A 21,510-nucleotide genomic window follows, 5' to 3' on the forward strand; every position below is an offset into this window, starting at 1 on the left:
CATATGCACCAAGACAAATTCCTTGTTTGTCCAATCACACTTGGCCAATAAAAAATTATCTACTATTCTTGAGCAGGGGGTTGGACTAGTCACTAGAGGTCACTGAAGGCCCCTCCCAGCTCTATTCTGATTGAAACTATTGAGGACAGAGGCCCTTCTGAAAGAAACTGGAATTTGTTTGCTCTTCTCTTTTCTAACCAGTTGGAACCCAAAGTAATGAACTGGGATGGCCGAGTTCCCAGAACCTAATTCATTTTTTTTTTTTGAAATCCTTTCACGCAATCATTAACTGATGTTGTGGGTGGATTTTGAAATCCTATTTCACCCCAATCAGAATAGTTCTCCCCCTTCTCCCCCCCCCAAGAAAAGTACTTCTTCCCATATCGCTTGATTAAAAAAATTGCAATGGTGATTAATATTTAAAACTTTCTTCCCATTTCCTCACCCTGTCATGAATCATGTAAATAATATGTGCTCTAGAAAACCTAAGGGAATAACGGTGCTGCAATCTGTGTAGATCAGTGTTTCCCAACCTTGGCAACTTAGAGATATCTGGACTTCAACTCCCAGAATTCCCCAGCCAGCATTCGCTGGCTGGGGAATTCTGGGAGTTGAAGTCCAAATATCTTCAAGTTGCCAAGGTTGGAAAACACTGGTGTTGATGGTATCAGATTACAACTATTCATTCTGGAGAGAAAAAATCAAATTCTGAAGCATCTCTAAAATATATGTCAACAAACTCAAACTCAACCCAGACAAGACGGAGTGGCTGTGGGTCTTGCCTCCCAAGGATAATTCCATCTGTCCATCCATTACCCTGGGGGGGAACTATTGACCCCCTCAGAGAGGGTGCGCAACTTGGGCATCCTCCTCGATCCACAGCTGACATTGGAACATCATCTTTCGGCTGTGACAAGGAGGGCGTTTGCACAGGTTTGCCTGGTGCACCAGTTGTGGCCCTATTTGGACAGGGAGTCATTACTCACAGTCACTCATGCCTTTGTCACCTCGAGGTTCGATACTGCAACGCTCTCTACATGGGGCTACCTTTGAAAAGTGTTCGGAAACTCCAGATTGTGCAGAACTCAGCCACGAGAGCCATCGTGGGGCTTCCCAGATTCGCCCACGTATCTACAACACTCCGTGGCCTGCATTGGCTGCCGATCAGTTTCCAGTCACAATTCAAAGTGTTGGTCATGACCTTTAAAGCCCAACATGGCATTGGACCAGAGTACCTCCAGAACCGCCTGCTACCGCACGAATCCCAGCGGCCGATAAGGTCTCACAGAATTGGCCTTCTCTGGGTCCTGTCGACTAAGCAATGTCGTCTGGCGGGCCCCAGGGGAAGAGCCTTCTCTGTGGCACCCCCGGCCCTCTGGAATCAACTCCCCCCTGAGATTAGAACTGCTCCTACCCTCCTTGTCTTCCATAAACTACTTAAGACCCACCTATACCGCCAGGCATGGGGGATTTGAGACATCTTTCCCCCAGGCTTATTATAATTTATGTTTGGTATGTCTGTGTGTTTGGTTTTTAGTTTTTTAATATTAGATTTATGCCAATATAATATTGTTTTTATCGTTGTTGTGAGCCGCCCCGAGTCTTCGGAGAGGGGTGGCATACAAATCTAATATATTATTATTATTATATACTTGTACAATAAACTAGAAATTAAACTTGAATTCCAATTATAAAAATATAAATTCAATGTCTTAAATACAAAACTTCTTGGAACTGAGCTGAGTTCACAGCCCTGCCAGATAAAAGTCCATCCCTGTTTATCCAAAGCCCTCACCACATTTCTTCATTTCCCGAGGATAATACATTGGCATTGCTAAATGCCTCAGTGTTTTTGCTGAGTCCTTAAATTCCATTGACTTAAGGTTAGTGTTTAAGCTCCAATGACTTAGAGTTCATGCTCCGATACCATAGCATGATGGGGGAGAAAATCAAGGTCAGCCAAAATACTTAGATGTCCTAGAAGATATGATTAAATACCATCAATTATCTCTATTCACATAACGTCACAGTCAGCAGCTACATTTCTAATGATAGGCCTAGTGCAGGAGAACTCCAAAATTCTCTGTTAAGCCCATCAAAATGGTGACTTCAAGTGATCATTTTCGCATTTTTACTATTGTAGAACACTTTAAAGCAGTGCTTCTCAATTATTTTCTGTTATGCTTCCCCTAGGGAGAACTAAACATTTTGTGTGCCCCCAACTCTGCAGCCAACAATGTGCAGCAGCAGCTTAAAAAGCCAACACAATCCTAAGCTGCATCAACAGAGGGATACACTCCAAGACCAGGGAAGTCTTAATACCACTGTACTATGCCCTGGTCCGACCACATCTGGAGTACTGCATCCAGTTCTGGTCACCACACTTCAAAAGAGACATTGAAACTCTGGAGAAGGTGCAAAAAAGAGCAACCAAGATGATTAGGGGATTGGAAACCAAGACTTACGAAGAGAGACTGAGGGAACTGGGCATGGACAGCCTAGAGTAAAGGAGGGCCAGAGCGGACATGATAGCAGTCTACAAGTATACAAGGGGATGTCACAGAGAGGAGGGGATCACTTTATTCTCCAGGGCACCAGAGGGCCGGACGAGGAACAACGGCTGGAAGCTGACCAAGGAGAGATTCAACATGGAGATAAGGAGGAACTTCCTGATGGTCAGAGCGATCAACCAATGGAACAACCTACCAGCGGACGTTGTGAACTCCAACACTCTAGACATTTTTAAGAGAAGATTGAACTGCCACATGACTTGCGTACTATAGGGTTCCTGCTTGGGCAGGAATAAATAAATAAATAAATGAACAAACAAACAAACTCTCTACTGCAACTATAAAGAGTACCCAAATTGTGCCCCACATTGAGATGCGCATCCTTCCTGATATTTGTACTGGTACGTCCATAGGGTTCCTCAGCATTGTGTCCGGGGCAGCCTGTCCTTAAAGAAAAAGTCTCATGAGTTCGAGAAGTTTGAACTCTTGAGATGTTTTCTTTTAGAACAGGCTGCCCTGGACACAATGCCGAGGAACACAGTGGATGTACCAGTACAAGTGTCAGGTAGGATGAGTGTCCTACTCCCTGCAGCAAAAAAAGCATGTTCTCTAGGGTCACATACACAAACACGCACATACATACACATACACAAACAGACACATACACACACACACATTGAGAAGCACTGCTTTAAAAGAATGGTATTCCAGGATGAGCATGACAGAATTATACTTGGAGAATATCTATTCTCCTAGTATAATTCTACAAGTCCTCAGAGAGGGGTGGCATATAAATCCAATAGATAGGTAGGTAGGTAGGTAGGTAGGTAGATAGGTAGATAGATAGATAGATAGATAGATAGATAGATAGATAGATAGATAGAGATAGATAGATAGATAGATAGATAGATAGATAGATAGATAGATAGATAGATAGAAAAAAAGAAAGATAGAGAGATAGAGAGATAGAGAGTGGTTCTCCTCCTACCTCTTTGGCCGGTCGCAGTCGGTGTTAGTGGGGGGTCAGAGGTCGGCTCCGAGGTCTCTCCCTTGTGGGGTGCCTCAGGGGTCGGTCCTCTCCCCCCTGCTATTTAACATCTACATGAAACCGCTGGGTGAGATCATCCAAGGACATGAGGTGAGGTATCATCAATATGCTGATGATACCCAGCTCTGCATCTCCACCCCATGCCCAGTCAACGAAGCGGTGGAAGTGATGTGCCGGTGCCTGGAGGCTGTTGGGGCCTGGATGGGTGTCAACAGACTCAAACTCAACCCGGATAAGACGGAGTGGCTGTGGGTTTTGCCTCCCAAGGACAATCCCATCTGTCCATCCATTACCCTGGGGGGGGGAATTATTGACCCCCTCAGAGAGGGTCCGCAACTTGGGCGTCCTCCTCGATCCACAGCTCACATTAGAAAACCATCTCTTAGCTGTGGCGAGGGGGGCGTTTGCCCAGGTTCGCCTGGTGCACCAGTTGCGGCCCTATCTGGACCGGGACTCATTGCTCACAGTCACTCATGACCTCATCACCTCGAGGTTCGACTGCTGTAATGCTCTCTACATGGGGCTACCTTTGAAAAGTGTTCGGAAACTTCAGATCATGCAGAACGCAGCTGCGAGAGCAGTCATGGGCTTACCTAGGTATGCCCATGTTGCACCATCACTCCGCAGTCTGCATTGGCTGCCGATCAATTTCCGGTCACAATTCAAAGTGTTGGTTATGACCTTTAAAGCCCTTCATGGCATTGGGCCAGAATATCTCCGAGACCGCCTCCTGCCGCACGAATCCCAGCGACCGATTAGGTCCCACAGAGTGGGCCTTCTCCGGGTCCCGTCAACTAAACAATGTCGGTTGGCGGGCCCCAGGAGAAGAGCCTTCTCTGTGGCGGCACCGGCTCTCTGGAAGCAACTCTCCCCGGAGATTAGGACTGCCCCTACTCTTCCTGCCTTCCGTAAACTCCTCAAAACCCACCTTTGCCGTCAGGCATGGGGGAATTGAAACATCTCCCCCTGGGCATGTTTAATTTATACATGGTATGCTTGTGTGTGTGTCTGTTAGTTAGTATATGGGTTTTTTTAAAGCTTTAAATATTTTAACTGATTGGATTATTTATGATTTGTACTACTTGCTGTGAGCCACCCCGAGTCTTCAGAGAGGGGCGGCATACAAATCCAAATAAATAAATAAATAAATGAATGAATGAATGAATGAATGAATGAATGAATAAATAAATAAATAAATAAATAAATAAATAAATAAATAAATAAATAAATAAATAAATAAATAAATAAAAATATTACTACTAGTTTTTTCTCATCATTCCTATCACCCATTTCCTCCCACTTATAATTGTATGACTATAACTTGACGCGAGTCTTTGGAGAGGGGCGGCATACAAATCAAATAATAATAATTATTATTATTATTATCATCATCATCATCATCATCATCACTATTGTATCCTTAAGATTTTAATATTATTTCTTCATTGCTTAATTGATTTAATTATTTATTTATTTAATTTCTTAATTTCTTCAAAGCCCGTCTTTGGACCACAAGAATGGTGGAAGGTCTTAAGCATAAAACGTATCAGGAAAGACTTAATGAACTCAATCTGTATAGTCTGGAGGACAGAAGGAAAAGAGGGGACATGATCGAAACATTTAAATATATTAAAGGGTTAAATAAGGTCCAGGAGGGAAGTGTTTTTAATAGGAAAGTGAACACAAGAACAGGGGACACAATCTGAAGTTAGTTGGGGGAAAGATCAAAAGCAACATGAGAAAATATTATTTCACTGAAAGAGTAGTAGATCCTTGGAACAAACTTCCAGCAGATGTGGTAGATAAATCCACAGTAACTGAATTGAAACATGCCTGGGATAAACATATATCCACCCTAAGATAAAATACAGAAATAGTATAAGGGCAGACTAGATGGACCATGAGGTCTTTTTCTGCCGTCAATCTTCTATGTTTCTATGTTTCTTTTAATAAATAACTCTGACTATTGGCTTCATTCAGGAGTCAAAACAGTATTCTGCATAAAGAGGGGGCATTCCTCTTCCATCCTTATTATTCATTTTAAAAGTTCAATCTTCTGGTTGTATGATTGGTTAGATTAGCACAGATAGTTCCACTGGGGGAACATTACCAGGGGTGGGCTACTGCCTGGATGGGAGGGGAAAGCAGTGGGGTAGCGAAAATGGAGCTCCACCCCAGAACTCCCAATTTGCATTGAAAGATGTTGAAAGAAAATACATAAGCCACGCCCACAGTGTGGTAGTAAAAATTTTGGTAGCCCTTCACTGCCATGACCATCATTAAGTGTTGTATCTCATGATTCTTGACAAACATATTTTTTCTTTTATGTACACTGAGAGCATCTGCACGAAAGACAAATTCCTTGGGGGTCCAATCACACTTGGCCAATAAAGAATTCTATCTTCTATCTATCTTTTGATATCATCAAATATAATTTGGGGGAGTGGCAGCCATCTTATTACTATGGTAAGAGGGGGAAAAATAAGTACTTACCTCAACGTAAATTAAATGAATCTGACAGGAGTAAAAAAGAAAAGAAAGAGAGAAATCACAAATTACAAGATTACAATGAATTATAATCTTCTACACATTCATAATCAGAAAATATAGATATGTGATATTACAGGTAATCCCTGCTGTTCGTGGGGAGTAGGAAATTTGCTGCAGTAGGAGCAGGAAAGTCAGATCTTGGTCCTCCTCAGACATGGAACGTTCTGGGAGACTTTGGGTCAGTTCTTGTCTCTCAACTCAACCATCTGAAAATGGTTAGGGGACTGGAGAATCAAACAAATGAACGGTTGCAGGAACTTGGTATGTCTAGTTCAATGAAATGAAGAACTAGGTTTGACATGATAGTAGTGTTCCAAGATCTAAAGGGCTACCACAAAGAAGAGGGGATAAGTAAAGAATTCTATTCTATTCCATTCCATTCCATTCTATTCTAAAGGCAGAACAAGAAGCAATGGATGGAAACTAATCTGTTGTGGTTAGCTCTGGCCCAGCTCCTGCCCCAAGGACTGTGGATGTGGGGGAGACATCCACATGCTGCAACCTGTTTTGCCCCCGATGGAATCTGCTGATGAAGGCTCCTCTGACCAAGAGGACATGAGTGACAGGGAGGATGAGAGTGTGGCAGACAGCTCAGAAGGAGATCAATTATCTAGCTCCTCCTTGGATTCAGAACAAGAGTTAATGATACAGCCACGCATGCGGAGAGCGATGCATAGGCAACAACAACTGAGAGATTATTATGAAAGAAAATGAGGCCACCTGTGGTTGGGTGGGGCTGTGGTAATTAGTGAGGCTGCTATAAATAGCAGCCTGTGGGTTTGGCCATTGTGGAGGATTATCTGATCCTTGTATTTCATGACTGATTTACTGACTTTGACCTTTTGTGTGCTGATTTTCCCCTGCTTTGAAACTAAGCCAGAGCAAAGTGTGTGTCACTTTGTGAAAGAAGAAGGACTGTGAATTGCCTCACAGCTGCAAGCTAAGTATCACAGAACTGATAAGGGACTTGTACAAATTACCAGTTTGTTTGGAGACGAGTGCTCTTTGCTATACCAAAAGAGGGCTTGGTTTAAGTGAATTTTCATTATAAAGAACATTGTTTTGAATTTTCAAACGTGTGTGTGTCTGAAATTTGTACCTGTGAATTTTTGGGAGGAGTCTAATCAAAGAACCAACCAATGTACTGACAGTGAGAACAATTAATCAGTGGAACGGCTTGCCTTCAGAAGTTGTGGATGCTCCATCACTGGAAGTTGTTAAGAAGAACCGGACAGCCATTTGTTTGAAATAGTATGGTGCAGTGATGGTGAACCTATGGCTTGTGGAGCCATATTGGTGGGCACGTGAGCTCAGGTTCCAGCTTGCGTGTGTGTACCGGCCAGCTGATTTTCAGGCCTTCTGGGCCCACTGGGAGTCAGAAAAGAGGCTGTTTCCAACCATTGAAGTAGGTGGGGAAAACTCATTTTTTTGCTCTCCAAGCTCCAGAGCTTTCCTAGGAGCCTGGGGAGGACGAAAACAGCCTTCCCCACCTCACTCCTGGAGGCCATCCAGAGGCCAGAAATGGCCCATTTCAAGTTGGGAAATGGGCAATTTCTGGCCTCCACATGTTCTCCGGGGGGGGGGAGGTCATTTTTGCCCACCCAAAGGATCTCTGAAGCCTGGGGAGAGCAAAAAAAACAGGACTTCCAGTCCAAATGGATGTGGGCAAATGGGCTGTTTCTGAGCTCCAGAGGACCTCCAGGAGGGTGGGAATGGCCATTTTCACTCTCCCCAGACCCCTAGGAAGACTCTTAATGAGAGTAAAAAATGAGGGTGCTGTCACATGCCGGGAGTGGAGGGCATCATAGTTTATTAGATTTGTATGCCGCCCCTCTCCAAAGACTCGCTTGCATGCAGCGGGCCCTGCATGGAATTATGGATGTGGGCACAAATGCATGCAAACACACCCCCATGCTCCCCCCTTTTGGTACACGAACCAAAAAAGGTTCGCCATCACTGGTACAGGGTCTCCTGTTTCAACAGGGAGTTGGACTAGAAGACCTCCAAGGTCCCTTCCAACTCAGGTATTCTATTATCCTTACAAGATTGTCACTGGGGGGGGGGAAATGGGAGGAGGGAGCTTTGGTACAAAGCCAAGGTACAAAGCTAACAAATAATGGAAAAGGGAACACAGTGAGAAACTGAAGGACTTGGTTTGTGTTAAATGTATTACTTGCATCTTTGTGGCTTTTGTGGCTGTGGCTTTTACAGACACAGAAGATCATTGGGTTTATATATGTGTAAGATGAGCGTGCAAATTCTTGATATTGTTGTAGACCAGGATTTTCTCATGGGCATAGATGTCATCTTGATTTATCTATTTTTTTTACTATTCCTGCCTGCAAGAATTACATGAACATAGGAAAGGTTTATTTGCTTATTATGCCAAGGTGAAGCCTCAGTGAAGGCTGTAACCTCCAAGAGAAGGGGGTGAGCAGCCATTGCACTTGGTCACAGCCTACCTTCGTATCTGCAGGGCGGAAGTCTTCATGCAGGCAAACGATGCGAAATTTCACTGTGAAAGGAAGAGAGACAATATTGTTGGTTATGACCTATAAAGCCCTTCATGGCACCGGACCAGATTACCTCAGGGACCACCTTCTGCTGCACGAATCCCAGGGACCAGTTAGGTCCCACAGAGTGGGTCTTCTCCGGGTCCCGTCAACTAAACAATGCCGCTTGGCGGGACCCAGGGGAAGAGCCTTCTCTGTGGCAGCCCCGGCCCTCTGGAACCAACTCCCCCCAGAAATTAGAATTGCCCCAACCCTCCTTGTCCTTCGTAAGCTACTTAAAACCCACCTCTGCCGCCAGGCATGGGGGAATTGAGATACTCTTTCCCCCTAGGCCTTTACAATTTTATGCATGGTATGTCTGTATGTATGTTTGGTTTTTATATTAATGGGTTTTTAATCGTTTTTAGTATTGGATTATTATTGTACGCTGTCTTATTATTGCTGTTAGCCGCCCCGAGTCTCTGCAGAGGGGCAGCATACAAATCCAATAAATGAATGAATGAATGAATGAATGAATGAATGAATGAATGAATAAATAAATGCATACACACACACACACACACACACACACACACACACACACACACACATATATATATATATATATATATATATATATATATATATATATATATATATATATATAGGCTTTGTGGCCAGATGGACTTCTATCATCCATTCATGGCCTTGGAATGAAGGGAGAAGTCATTTATTCTGACCCCTAATGAGTACAATGGAATCTGCAGATTAACTGGCACCAAGGGTCCGGTTTATTGCAGTGGTGAGTTCTAACTTACCTAACTGTTGGTTCGCTTCCTCTCACACCACGTTGGTGACATGTGCATTCAATTAGCAAACGCATTGAGAGTGATCACATTTATTTAACATGATTCAATCAAATGAATTCTCAGGTTATGAATATAATTGGCAGGCTCTATTACATTCATAACTTGAGGATTATCTCTAGTTACAGTGATTCACTTAAGAACTATGACAAAAAACTGCATTGGCTGCCAATTGGTTTCCGGACCCAATTCAAAGTGTTGGTTATGACTTATAAAGCCCTATAAGGCATAGGACCAGATTACCTGCGGGACCACCTTCTGCCACATGAATCCCAGTGTCCAGTTAGGTCCCACAGAGTTGGCCTTCTTCAGGTCCCGTCAATTAGGCAGTGTTGTTTGGCGGGTCCAAGGGGAAGAGCCTTCTCTGTGGGGGCCCCGGCCCTCTGGAATCAACTCCCCCCAGAAATTCACACTGCCCCCACCCTCCTTGCCTTTCATAAAAACTTGAAAACGCACTTATGTCATCAAGCCTGGGGTCACTAGATCCCGGCCTCTGCCCAGTAAATGTATTGGATGTGACACTATGTATGTGATTGTTCAATTTTTAAATGATTGGTTTTAAGATAATTTTTAAATTAACTATTCTATTAATTGGCTTAGAAATGTTTTATATATTGTATCTTTTTTATCAAAATGTTGTAAGCCGCCCCGAGTCCAGGAAGAGGGGTGACATATAAGTCAAATAAATAAACAAATAAATAAATAAATAAATAAATAAATGAATAAATAAATAAATAAATGTAGTAAAATCATGCACAACTCACTTAACTTGCTTAGCAATGGAAATTTTTATCTCATTTGTGATCATATTTCTCTCTTTACAATTTCTTCACTGGAAGGACCTCACTTACCTTCCTGTCCTGCCTTGTAGATGGGCTTGTCCGTCTGAACAAAAAGTAGGTCACGTGGGTTTCTGATCGTGACCACATCGTATTGCCTGATGTTCAATGTTTGTCCCTTCAATAGCGCCCTGAGAAGACCCACAGGAGAGTTTGTAGGGCTTATCAAATGGCTTGGCGGACTGCTTGAGGAACGATTCAACTTGGGAGAAGAAACAAAGGTAGCAGTGTGAGGATTTTCCACAGTTCCTATTGCAAGGAACTATAATCTCTTGTTTCACTTCCTTGTCAATAATCATGGAGGGAAAAAAAAGACAAGAAGGAGGACACAATGCCACTGAAGCCCTGCCCTTTTTTTATCTGACTAGCAATAGCACTTAGACTTATATTATACCACCTCACAGTGCTTTTACAGCTCTCTCTAAGTGGTTTACAAAATCATGTTCCCAACAATCTGGGTCCTCAATTTACCAACCTCGGAAGGATGAAAGGCTGAGCCAAGCTTGAGCTTGAAGGAATCAACTCGAACTGCTGGCAGCTGGTAGTCGGCAGCATTAGCCTGCAATACTACATTCTAATTGTTGTGTTACTAGGCTATTGTGAACACATGTACAGCAAGGGGGAAATTAGGCACAGCTGGTCATAGAAATGACCACTTTCACTTTGTTTACCTTTTCAGGTTCAATACATGAGGTAGCAATCTCATTTTAGGTGACAAAGCTGAAAACTGGGACTGAGCCGCAACAAGGGGACACAATCTGAAGTTAGTTGGGGGAAAGATCAAAAGCAACATGAGAAAATATTATTTCACTGAAAGAGTAGTAGATCCTTGGAACAAACTTCCAGAAGACGTGATTGGTAAATCCACAGTAACTGAATTTAAAAATGCCTGGGATAAACATATATCCATTGTTATACAGGAAATAGTATAAGGGCAGTACTATGTGGTCTTTTTCTGCCGTCAGTCTTCTATGTTTCTATGAGCCGAAGTAATCGGCCATACCAAAACCTGTCAGACATACGAGTTTATCAAAGCCTGGCATTTCACCAAGGGGTCCATTAACAAAAACATTGACTTAGAACCAGGCCATCCAAATTGTAGACAGAACTGACCATCACCTCACTAGTTGGATTTTGCCCCAGTCAGAAGTCACAAGACCAGAGTCTTATGATTCAACCATCACAAGACCAGCCTGAGACCTATATAAATGAATAAGACACTTCCCCTAAAATCCTGCTGAAGTTGTTATCTAGTTGGGTAACAAAATATTCAGGATTCAAGCGGTAAATTCTGAGGACAAACCTCTGCCTAAATCTACAACCCGAGCTACGAATATTCTCTACAATAGATTGTAATTAGTGTTGGGCGAATCCAACAAAGTTTGTGTTCGGCAAACTTACCCAAACTTGGCTTTTATTTTTACGGAAAAGGACACCGTAGTGGCGCTGCAAGCAAAAGGAGGTGGGGAATCCCATAAAGGGATTCTGGGGGCAGAGCTTTGACGTAACGGATACTTCTTCCTGGCCGGCCGAAATAAAGCCACGCACCAGGAAGAAGTCTCTGTGATATCAAAGCTCCGCCCTTGGAATCCCATCGTGGGATTCCCCGCCTCCTTTAGGCGCCTCCCTCCCAGCCTCCCGATCAGCCAACAGCTCCCCAGTGTTCGCTTCCTCCACCGCCACCGGCGCCCGGCTCCTCCTCCTCTTCTCAGCAGATGACAGCTGGGCAGCGGCGCTTTGCGGTGTTCAGCATGAATGCCAAACTCGAACCCGAACTTTTTAAAATGTTCGGGTTCGGCATGCCGAATACCACAAAGTTCGGTATGAACCCAAACTGCAAGTTCGGTTCGCACAACACTAATTGTAATAGCTTAGATTTAGCCTTCCACAATTGGTACATGATTATTACAGCTAATCTTCTCTAATTTGTTGTTTTATTTTTGTTATGCTAGTGTTTTCTAATATCTACTTAATTATACTTTATATTTTTTCCAAATTTGATTTGCTATTAATAATCAGCATTTCTCTGTGCTTCTTCTGAAATGATTCTGAAGTTAAAAGCCCATGTTACACCAACACTCCGCAGTCTGCATTGGTTGCTGATCAGTTTCCGGTCACAATTCAAAGTGTTGGTTATGACCTATAAAGCCCTTCATGGCACCGGACCAGATTATCTACGGGACTGCCTTCTGCCGCACGAATCCCAGCGACCAGTTAGGTCCCACAGAGGGAGCCTTCTCCGGGTCCCGTCAACAATGTCATTTGGCAGGACCCAGGGGAAGAGCCTTCTCTGTGGCAGCCCCAGCCCTCTGGAACCAACTCCCCCCAGAGATTAGAATAGCCCTCACCCTCCTTGCCTTTCGTAAGCTCCTTAAAACCCACCTCTGCCGTCAGGCATGGGAGAACTGATAAATTCTTTCCCCCTAGGCTGCTACAATTTATGCATGGTATGTTTGTATGTATGATTGGTTTTTATAATAAGGGTTTTTAGCTGTTTTAGTATTGGATTTCTACATGCTGTTTTTACCACTGTTGTTAGCTGCCCCAAGTCTACGGAGAGGGGCAGCATACAAACAAACAAACAAACAAACAAACAAACAAACAAACAAATAAACAAATAAATAAATAAATAAAAACATTGAATGTTTTTGGTTTTGCAACCATATCACATTGCTGGCTCCTATTTAGCCACTTTGGGAAGAAAAGTGGAATACATACTGTACATCATTGTTATATGATGCATACAAATAAGGAAGTCCTACCTGGAAGGAAACACATTGGAAGATGTCCTTTCCAGCTTCCACATCCACTTTAGCCAAGCTTATGTTCTTGTTCTCAAATTCTAACTCGATGCTTAAAGTCACAGTCTCATTCAAATGGATCATCTGGACACAAACATTCTCCGAGGTCTCTGTGCGGATCACAGCGGGCACCAGGATCAAGTATTGCCTGGAAATAGGGAAAGTCAAAAGGATTTATCAAGTGAGTGACATGGATGCCCGCTTAACTGGGGCAGGTTTCACTACAGAAAGTTACCATCCATGCATTTAAAATAATTTTCAAGATGGATTAATCAATTTTATAGAAGGAAGGAAGGAATAGAATAGAACAGAAGAGAATAAAATTCTTTATTGGCCAAGTGTGATTGGACACACAAGGAATTTCTCCACATTTTCCATTTATACATCAATGCATATACTTTAAAACATGTCAATAACATACATAATTCTGCTTCTTTATCCCATCAGTCCTGAATCATGTTGTGGTTAGCTCTGGCTCAGCTCCTGCCCCAAGGAATGTGCAGGTGGATGTGGCGGAAACACCCACATGCCGCAGGCCTGTTTTGCTCCCGATGGAATCTGCTGATAAAGCGTCCTCTGACCAAGGAAGCGTGAGTGACAGGGAAGAGGGGAGTTTGGCAGACAGCCCAGGAGGAGATCAATCATCTGTATCATCCTTGGATTCTGAACAAGAATTAATGACACATCCACGCATGCGTAGAGTGATGCATAGGAGACAACAACTGAAGGATTATTACAAGAGAAAATGAGGCCACCTGTGGTTGGGTTGTGCTCCAGTAATTAGGGCTGCTGCTATAAATAGCAGCATGTGGGTTTGGCCCTTGTGGAAGAGTATCTGATCGCAGTTCTTCAGGAATTGTGTGTTGCTGTTTTTCTGGCCTTTGTTTGTTGATTTTTCATGCCATTGAAACAAAAGCAGAGCAAAGTGTGTGTGTGTTTCACTTCATGGAAGAAGAAGGGCTGTGACATTTCTTCACAGCTGCAAGCTAAGTATTTAAGGACTGATAAGGGACTTGTACAAACTACTAGGTTGTTTTGGAATGAGTGCTCTTTGCAATACAAAGAGTGCTTAGTTTATTTTCAATGTTGTGATAGAAACATAGAAACGTAGAAGTCTGACGGCAGAAAAAGACCTCATGGTCCATCTAGTGATAAAGAACATTGTTTTGAATTTTCAAATGTGTGCGCGTCTGAAATTTGTACCCTTGAATTTTCGGGAGGCTCCTACCAGAGATCCCGGCAGAACAAATCAATATACTATTTTGGCACCTATTTTATGCTGTTATTTATCCATTTGTTTTTCTTCTTTTCTTTTCACTCCCCTTCCTCTATCTTCATCTTCTCCCTCTATCTTCATACTCTTTCTCTCCCCCTGCCTACTTTCCTCCACTCCTTCTCTTCTCCCTTCCCTTTCTACTTCCTCTTTCTCCCTGTTTAACTTCCCCGAGTGATTTTAATGCTAATTCATCTTTTGTTTAACAGACTAATAATATAATCCCACGTATCTTTAAATTCGGTGTCCCTTCTAAGCTCATTGTTTTTTGTACCTTATCTATACATATAATTCTTTATTCTAGGTATACACACAGGGGTGGGCTACTGCCCGGATGGGGGAGGAATGCAGTGGGGAAGCGAAAAATGGAGCACCCAATTTGCACTGAAAGACGTTGAAAGAAAATGCAGGGTGTCCTGCAATAAGCCACGCCCACAGTGTGGTAGTAAAAATTTTCATAGCCCTTCACTGTATACACAGTTAATCTAAGGCTGCCTCCTCAAATTGGATTACAGCTGTGTTTGTCAACCTGTGGGTGGACTTCATATGTGTGAAATTCAACTTCCAGAATTCCCCAGCCAACCATGGGAAATTAGAGCAATACTAACACTGAATTAGAGGCGGCTATTACAAAACTAAGTCACCCCATCATAATAATAATTAATAATAATAATTTATTAGATTTGTATGCCGCCCCTCTCCGAAGACTCGGGGCGGCTCACAACAATAATAAAAGACAATATGGCAGTGAAACAAATCTAATATTAAAAGAATGTATGTATGTATGTATGTATGTATGTATGTATGTATGTATGTATATATGTATGTATATACTGTATTCGTTTTCGTAGATTTTCACGGGTATATGTATGTAGATTGTTCTGAGTTCGGGTTTTGCCCCGTGTAATATTAATATATGTCACATGGTTTTTTTTGCTGAATTTGAAAATTAAGGGAGACTAGGAAAGATCTATTTCGGCCTTATTTTGGCCTCATCAGCTAGCCATACCCATATATATAAAATATTTTTAGCTGAAACATACAGAATATAGTTGTCAGCTATGAATAAATTAACTGCCTTGAAATGGTCCTGGGTTGGGCCTAGAGGCAAAAAGGAGCTGTGACGTTCCTTCAATATACCAGGGTGATCCAACATAAAAAACATATATTAAAACCATACAACACATAAATACCAAACATAAAATATAAAAGCCTGGGGGAGGTGTCTCAGTTCCCCCATGCCTGGCGATATAGGTGGGTCTTGAGTAATGTGCGAAAGACAAGGAGGGTGGGAGCTGTTCTAATCTCCGGGGGGAGTTGATTCCAGAGGGCCGGGGCCGCCACAGAGAAAGCTCTTCCCCTGGGGCCTGCCAAACGACATTGTTTGGTCAACGGGACCCGGAGAAGACCAACTCTGTGGGACCTTATCGGCCGCTGGGATTCGTGCGGTAGCAGGTGGTAAACATATTGTGGAATGGGACCCACCCAAAATTTGATATAAGGTAAATGACTATAAATAGTCCTATTAAGTAAGTAAGTAAGTATGTATGTAAGTAAATAAATAAATAAATAAATAAATAAATAAATGTAATAAGCCAATGTAATGATACCTATATTGTTGTCTTGCACATCGATATCATTTTATATGTTACACCAATCAATATAAAGGATATCCACAGAAACCAGAAGAAGTAAACACTTGTTGTGTGATTAATAAATGACAAATACATAGAGCATTTGCAATATTATGCTTCAACTCTTTGTTTCTAAAAGTTACCCAGAGTAAAGCAGAATAAGCATGAACACCAATGTCTAAACATATAGAAGGGAAAAAGACCTTCCTCCTTACATTGGGCTCTGGAATAAAATCCTATCAGATAAGGCAGGTGTGAAGCATTTGAGATTGAAATTCCCAAAGGGGCTTTGGAATGTACTATCTGCAAACAGAATCCAGCAAAAAGACACGGCCACTTTAAAGAGTTGCAGATGTGACTTGATCTAATACCCAATCACTCCCAGCTTTTTGCCGTTGAATGTTGAGCATTGCATAGCCATAGCAAACCCATGAGGAATGTTTGTTTAACCTAATGAAAAAACACACTGGTTCCTCTAACTAGTTTTTGATGACCTACAAAGACCAACTTGAATGTCTTTTGGGCATTTGTAAAGGTGCAGATGACAGATTCTATTCTTTAAAAAATCATGAAAACTCTAGCTCAATCTCTCTAGCCCCAGAGTTTGTGGACAGATCTCCAATTAATTTCTCTAATTCTCTGTGTGCTGTACAAAACCAGCTGTTGCCATGCTGGTGCCAACTGTTATACAATGACTCCAGTGTTGATTGTATGAATTCCCTATTTGCAAACCTGCAAAGAAGGTTGTGTACATACGTACAGAACCTTCTTTGCAGATTTGCAAATAGGCAACCTTTCTGTACATCTACCAATCATGCAAACAATATATCCTTACTCATCAAATATATCCTTGAGCGTGAACAGAAATGTAATACAGTGTTCCCTCGATTTTCGCGGGGGATGTCATCCGCGAAGTAGAGATGCGGAAGTAAATACAACATTTTTGGCTATGAACAGTATCACAAGCCATCTCTTAACTGACTAAGAATACTGGGTCTAGAAAGCTTAGAACTACGATGCCTAAAACACGATCTAAGTATTGCCCACAAGATCATATGCTGCAGCGTCCTGCCTTTCAATGACTACTTCAGCTTCAACCACAACAACACAAGAGCAAGCAACAGATTCAAACTTAATATTAACAGCTCCAAACTTGACTATAAAAAATATGACTTTTTCAATCGAGTTGTCAAAGTGTGGAACTCATTACAGGACTCAGTACTGTCAACCCCTAACCTCCAACATTTTTCCCTTAGTCTATCCACGATTGACCTCTCCAGGTTCCTAAGAGGTCAGTAAGGGGCATACATAAGTGCACCAGTGTGCCTTTCGTCCCCTGTCCAATTATCTGTCCTTTATCTCCTTTATCTTTTCTTCCTTTCATATATCTTCTCCTCTATTTTTATATCTTTTCTTCTATCCTTTTCTTTATATATATTACTGCATGTCTATTCTCTTCAATATGTATTGTGTATTGGACAAATAAATAAATAAATAAATAATAAAATAATTTTTTTTTAATTTGCCAATTGAATGTCCATAGTTTTTCCCACATATCTAAATCAATTGAATGTCCGATATTTTTTGCCCAACTAATCATATTGTCCTTCACTATCTTCTCTTCTGTTTCATATCTAATTAAAAATTTGTAAGACTTACCAATTAATTTTTCCTCGGTACCCATGAGTATACCGTCGAGATCGTTCCTTTCTCTTTGGAAACTTTGACCTTTTTTTATCTTTTTGGTATTTATCTTGTAATTGGACATAAGTCTACCAGTCTAATGACATACCTCTTTCATATGATCTGAAGAGAAACTCTGGTTTCTCTTCAGAACGTATAAATATTTCACCGTTTATACCATACCTATTACCTTTTACACATTTTGACAATAATGATAGATAATGATAATGATCATGATCATTACCATCATCATCATCATCATTATCATTATTATTACCAGTGGTTCTTGGCACGCTGGGGGCAGTGCCAAAGGATCTCAGCGGACATTTGAAAACCATCGGAATTGACAAAATCTCCACCTGTCAATTGCAAAAGGCCGCTTTACTGGGATCGGCAAACATAATTCGCCGCTACATCACGCAGTCCTAGGTGCTTGGGAAGTGCCCGACTGGTGATGAAAAACGAAATCCAGCATAGTGATCTTGTTTGCTGTGTTGTATTGATAATAATAATAATAATAATAATAATAATAATAATAATAATAATTTATTAGATTTGTTTGCCGCCCCTCTCCAAAGACTCGGGGCGGTTCACAACATAACAGTAACACAATGCATTACAAATCCAATAGTAAAAATTTAAAACCAATTTAAAACATTAATAACATAATAAAAGCCCTAACTACACAATCATACACATTCAACCCAGTCCATCATACAATAAAGGTTGAAAACATAACAAAGGGGTGGTGGTAATTATCCCCACGCCTGGCGACAAAGGTGGGTCTTCAGCATTTTATGGAAGGTGAGGAGAATGGGGGCTGTTTGAATCTCTGGAGGGAGTTGATTCCAGAGGGCTGGGACCACCACAGAGAAGGCTCTTCCCCTGGGCCAGCTGACATTGTTTCGTCGACGGGACCCGGAGAAGACCAACTCTGTGGGACTAACCGACCGCTGGGATTCGTGTGGCAGAAGGCGGTCCTGGAGGTATTCCGGTCTGATGCCATGTAGGGCTTTATAGGTCATAACCAACACTTTGAATTGTGACTGGAAACTAATCGGCAGCCAGTGCAGGCCGCGGAGTGTTGATGACACATTGGCATATTTAGGGAAGCCCAAGATTGCTGTCGTGGCCGCATTCTGCACGATCTGAAGTTTCGGAACACTTTTCAGAGATAGCCCCATATAGAGAGCATTGCACTAGTCAAACCTCGACAAACAAACAAACAAACAAACAAATAAATAAAAAGAAAGAAAGGACAAAGCCGCAAGTGAAGAGTCAGTGAAGAAAGAAGGAAGACAAAGAATCCAAAAAAGAATCCAAACCTCATATATAAATTGAATAAACAAATTCTCACAGCCAACCCACATTCAGTAAAAGACCTTGGAATACTAATATCAAATGACCTAAGTGCTAAAGCCCACTGCAACAATATCGCCAAAAAGGCTTCTAGAGTTGTTAACCTGATCCTACGTAGCTTCTGCTCCGGCAATCTCACACTGCTCACAAGAGCCTACAAAACTTTTGCCAGACCCATCCTTGAATACAGCTCATCTGTCTGGAACCCATACCACATCTCGGACATCAACACCCTTGAAAACGTCCCAAGATATTTCACCAGAAGAGCCCTTCACTCCTCCACTCGCAACAGAATACCATACGAAAACAGACTAACAATCCTGGGTCTAGAAAGCTTAGAACTATGATGCCTAAAACACAATTTAAGTATTGCCCACAAGATCATATGCTGCAACGTCCTACTGGTCAATGACTACTATAGCTTCAACTGCAACAACACAAGAACATGCAACAGATTCAAACTTAATATTAACCGCTCCAAACTTGACTGTAAAAAATATGACTTTAACAATCGAGTTGTCGAAGCGTGGAAGTCATTATCGGACTCAATAGTGTCAACCCCTAACCCCCAACATTTCTCCCTTAGACTATCCACGATTGACCTCCCCAGGTTCCTAAGAGGCCAGTAAGGGGCGTACATAAGTGCACTGGTGTGCCTTTCGTCCCCTGTCCAATTGTCTTTCCCTTATCTATCTCATATATGATATATATTTTCTTCCTTTCATATATCCTCTCCTCTATTTTTACATTTATCTCTCTCATGTCTATTCTCTTCCTATGTATTTGTGTATTGGACAAATGAATAAATAAATAAAAAAGAAAAAGAAAGTCCAACAAGCATCTTACGGTGCAGTGTTATCTGCCAAGGACGTCTGAGGAAGAAGAGTCAATAGCAGCAGCAGGGGGAGGCTGGGAACCCTCCAGATCCATCTCTTCTCCATGGTGGTTGGATGGCTGGTGGTGTACAAAGCAAAGGCCTCTGACTATTCTCCCTGCTGCTACTTATACTGACTATCTGCAAACAGAGAAGATAAGACACATTGCAACAGCCAATATCTGTTTGCATTCATTGATCTTTCCGGTTGCTGAGAAAAAAAAAGAGAATAAAATTGAGATAACTAAATTGCCAAATTCTTTTCCAGCGGCTGCTATGCCTTAGAAGTGAAAGTTAGAGAAATTGGCTGTGTAGGTTACCTTCCAACCAGCTCATATTTGCCTAGCAGCGACACTGCCCACTTTCTGTGCATGCCCTCTAACTAACTTCATGTCATGATTTTCCAACTGTAACCCTTTAAAACCCATTATTAAAGTTGAAAGGGACCTTACAGGTCATCAAGTTCAACCCCCTGCCTGAGCAGGAAATCCTACATCACCCCAGCCAAATGGCAGTCCAATCTCCTCTTGAAAGTGTCCAAAGTTGGGGAGTCCACAACCTCCGCTGGCAGGCCATTCCACTGGTTGATCGCTCTCACTGTCAGGAAATTCTTTCTTATCTCCAGGTTGAATCTTTCCTTGGTCAGTTTCCAACTGTTGTTCCTCGTCTGGCCCTCTGGTGCCCTGGAAAACAGTGTGTCCCCCTCCTCTCTGTGGCAACCCCCTCAAGTACCCCCTCCCTACTCCAGAGATGCCTAAAGTTATGGGGGCAGATATAAGGGCCCCTCAGATAGAAACAACTGGAGCTGGTCCCTTAAGCGGCCTTTCAGGGGGGAGCACCATTGCAGACATAAGTGACAATGCCCCTGACCCACTTATTGGAGGCAAGCTGGCCTTGTTTGCTGCCACCTAGGAAAATACCTCCTCAGATGCCCAGGTCAGGGACACAATAAAGTTTGGTTTGCTACTTGACTTGTCTTTCCAGCCCTGTTATTTTATAGCCCCTTTAGTATCAGCAGACTTAGATAAGCAATCAATTATGAGAGGTGCCACTGCCCACCTACATGAGATACATCTTGTTTTGGAGGGGTTGGAATTTTTGTTATTTTTTTTGTCACTGTGCATGTGCACACCCATAAGACACAACCAAGTGGTGCAGGAGAAAGTGAACCAGCAGCGAGGTAAGTTAGAACCTACCCCTGCCTAAAAGGTCATTAACTCTTGGTAGCTCCAGCAACCTGATGGCTGTGGTCTATGGACTGTGTTTTCCTGGACCCCATCAGCTGAAATTCCTTGGCCCATATGGTCCATAGCATTCTCCTTCTACCAATGTGAGTAGAGTGGACCAATAATATTAGAATGAGACAGGTCCTTATTTTTATTTATTTATTTTGTCCAATACACAATATATATTGAAGAGAATAGACATGAAGTATTATATATAAAGAAAAGGATAGAAGAAAAGATATAAAAATAGAGGAGAAGATATATGAAAGTAAGAAAAGATATATGATATATAAGATAAGGAGAGACAATTGGACAGGGGACGAAAGGCACACTAGTGCTCTTATGTACGCCCCTT

At 42.1% G+C, this 21,510-nt stretch overlaps 1 protein-coding gene across 1 annotated transcript in view; it reads right to left on the reverse strand.

The window, feature by feature from the left end:
* The window catches only part of LOC139159655 (alpha-2-macroglobulin-like), a 105,111-nt gene extending 84,465 nt beyond the window's left edge, over nt 1-20,646 (reverse strand). Inside the window, exons 1-5 of the mRNA XM_070736968.1 lie at nt 19,902-20,646; nt 13,068-13,254; nt 10,318-10,507; nt 8,571-8,623; nt 6,052-6,072 (exon numbers count right to left, since the gene is read on the reverse strand). Coding sequence (XP_070593069.1) covers nt 6,052-6,072; nt 8,571-8,623; nt 10,318-10,507; nt 13,068-13,254; nt 19,902-19,996 — 546 coding nt within the window. The 5' untranslated portion in view covers nt 19,997-20,646. The remainder of the gene's footprint in view (nt 1-6,051; nt 6,073-8,570; nt 8,624-10,317; nt 10,508-13,067; nt 13,255-19,901) is intronic.
* Nucleotides 20,647-21,510: the final 864 nt, after the last annotated feature.

This window comes from Erythrolamprus reginae, chromosome 2 (assembly GCF_031021105.1).
Source record: "Erythrolamprus reginae isolate rEryReg1 chromosome 2, rEryReg1.hap1, whole genome shotgun sequence".
Classification (NCBI taxonomy): Eukaryota; Metazoa; Chordata; class Lepidosauria; order Squamata; family Dipsadidae; genus Erythrolamprus; species Erythrolamprus reginae.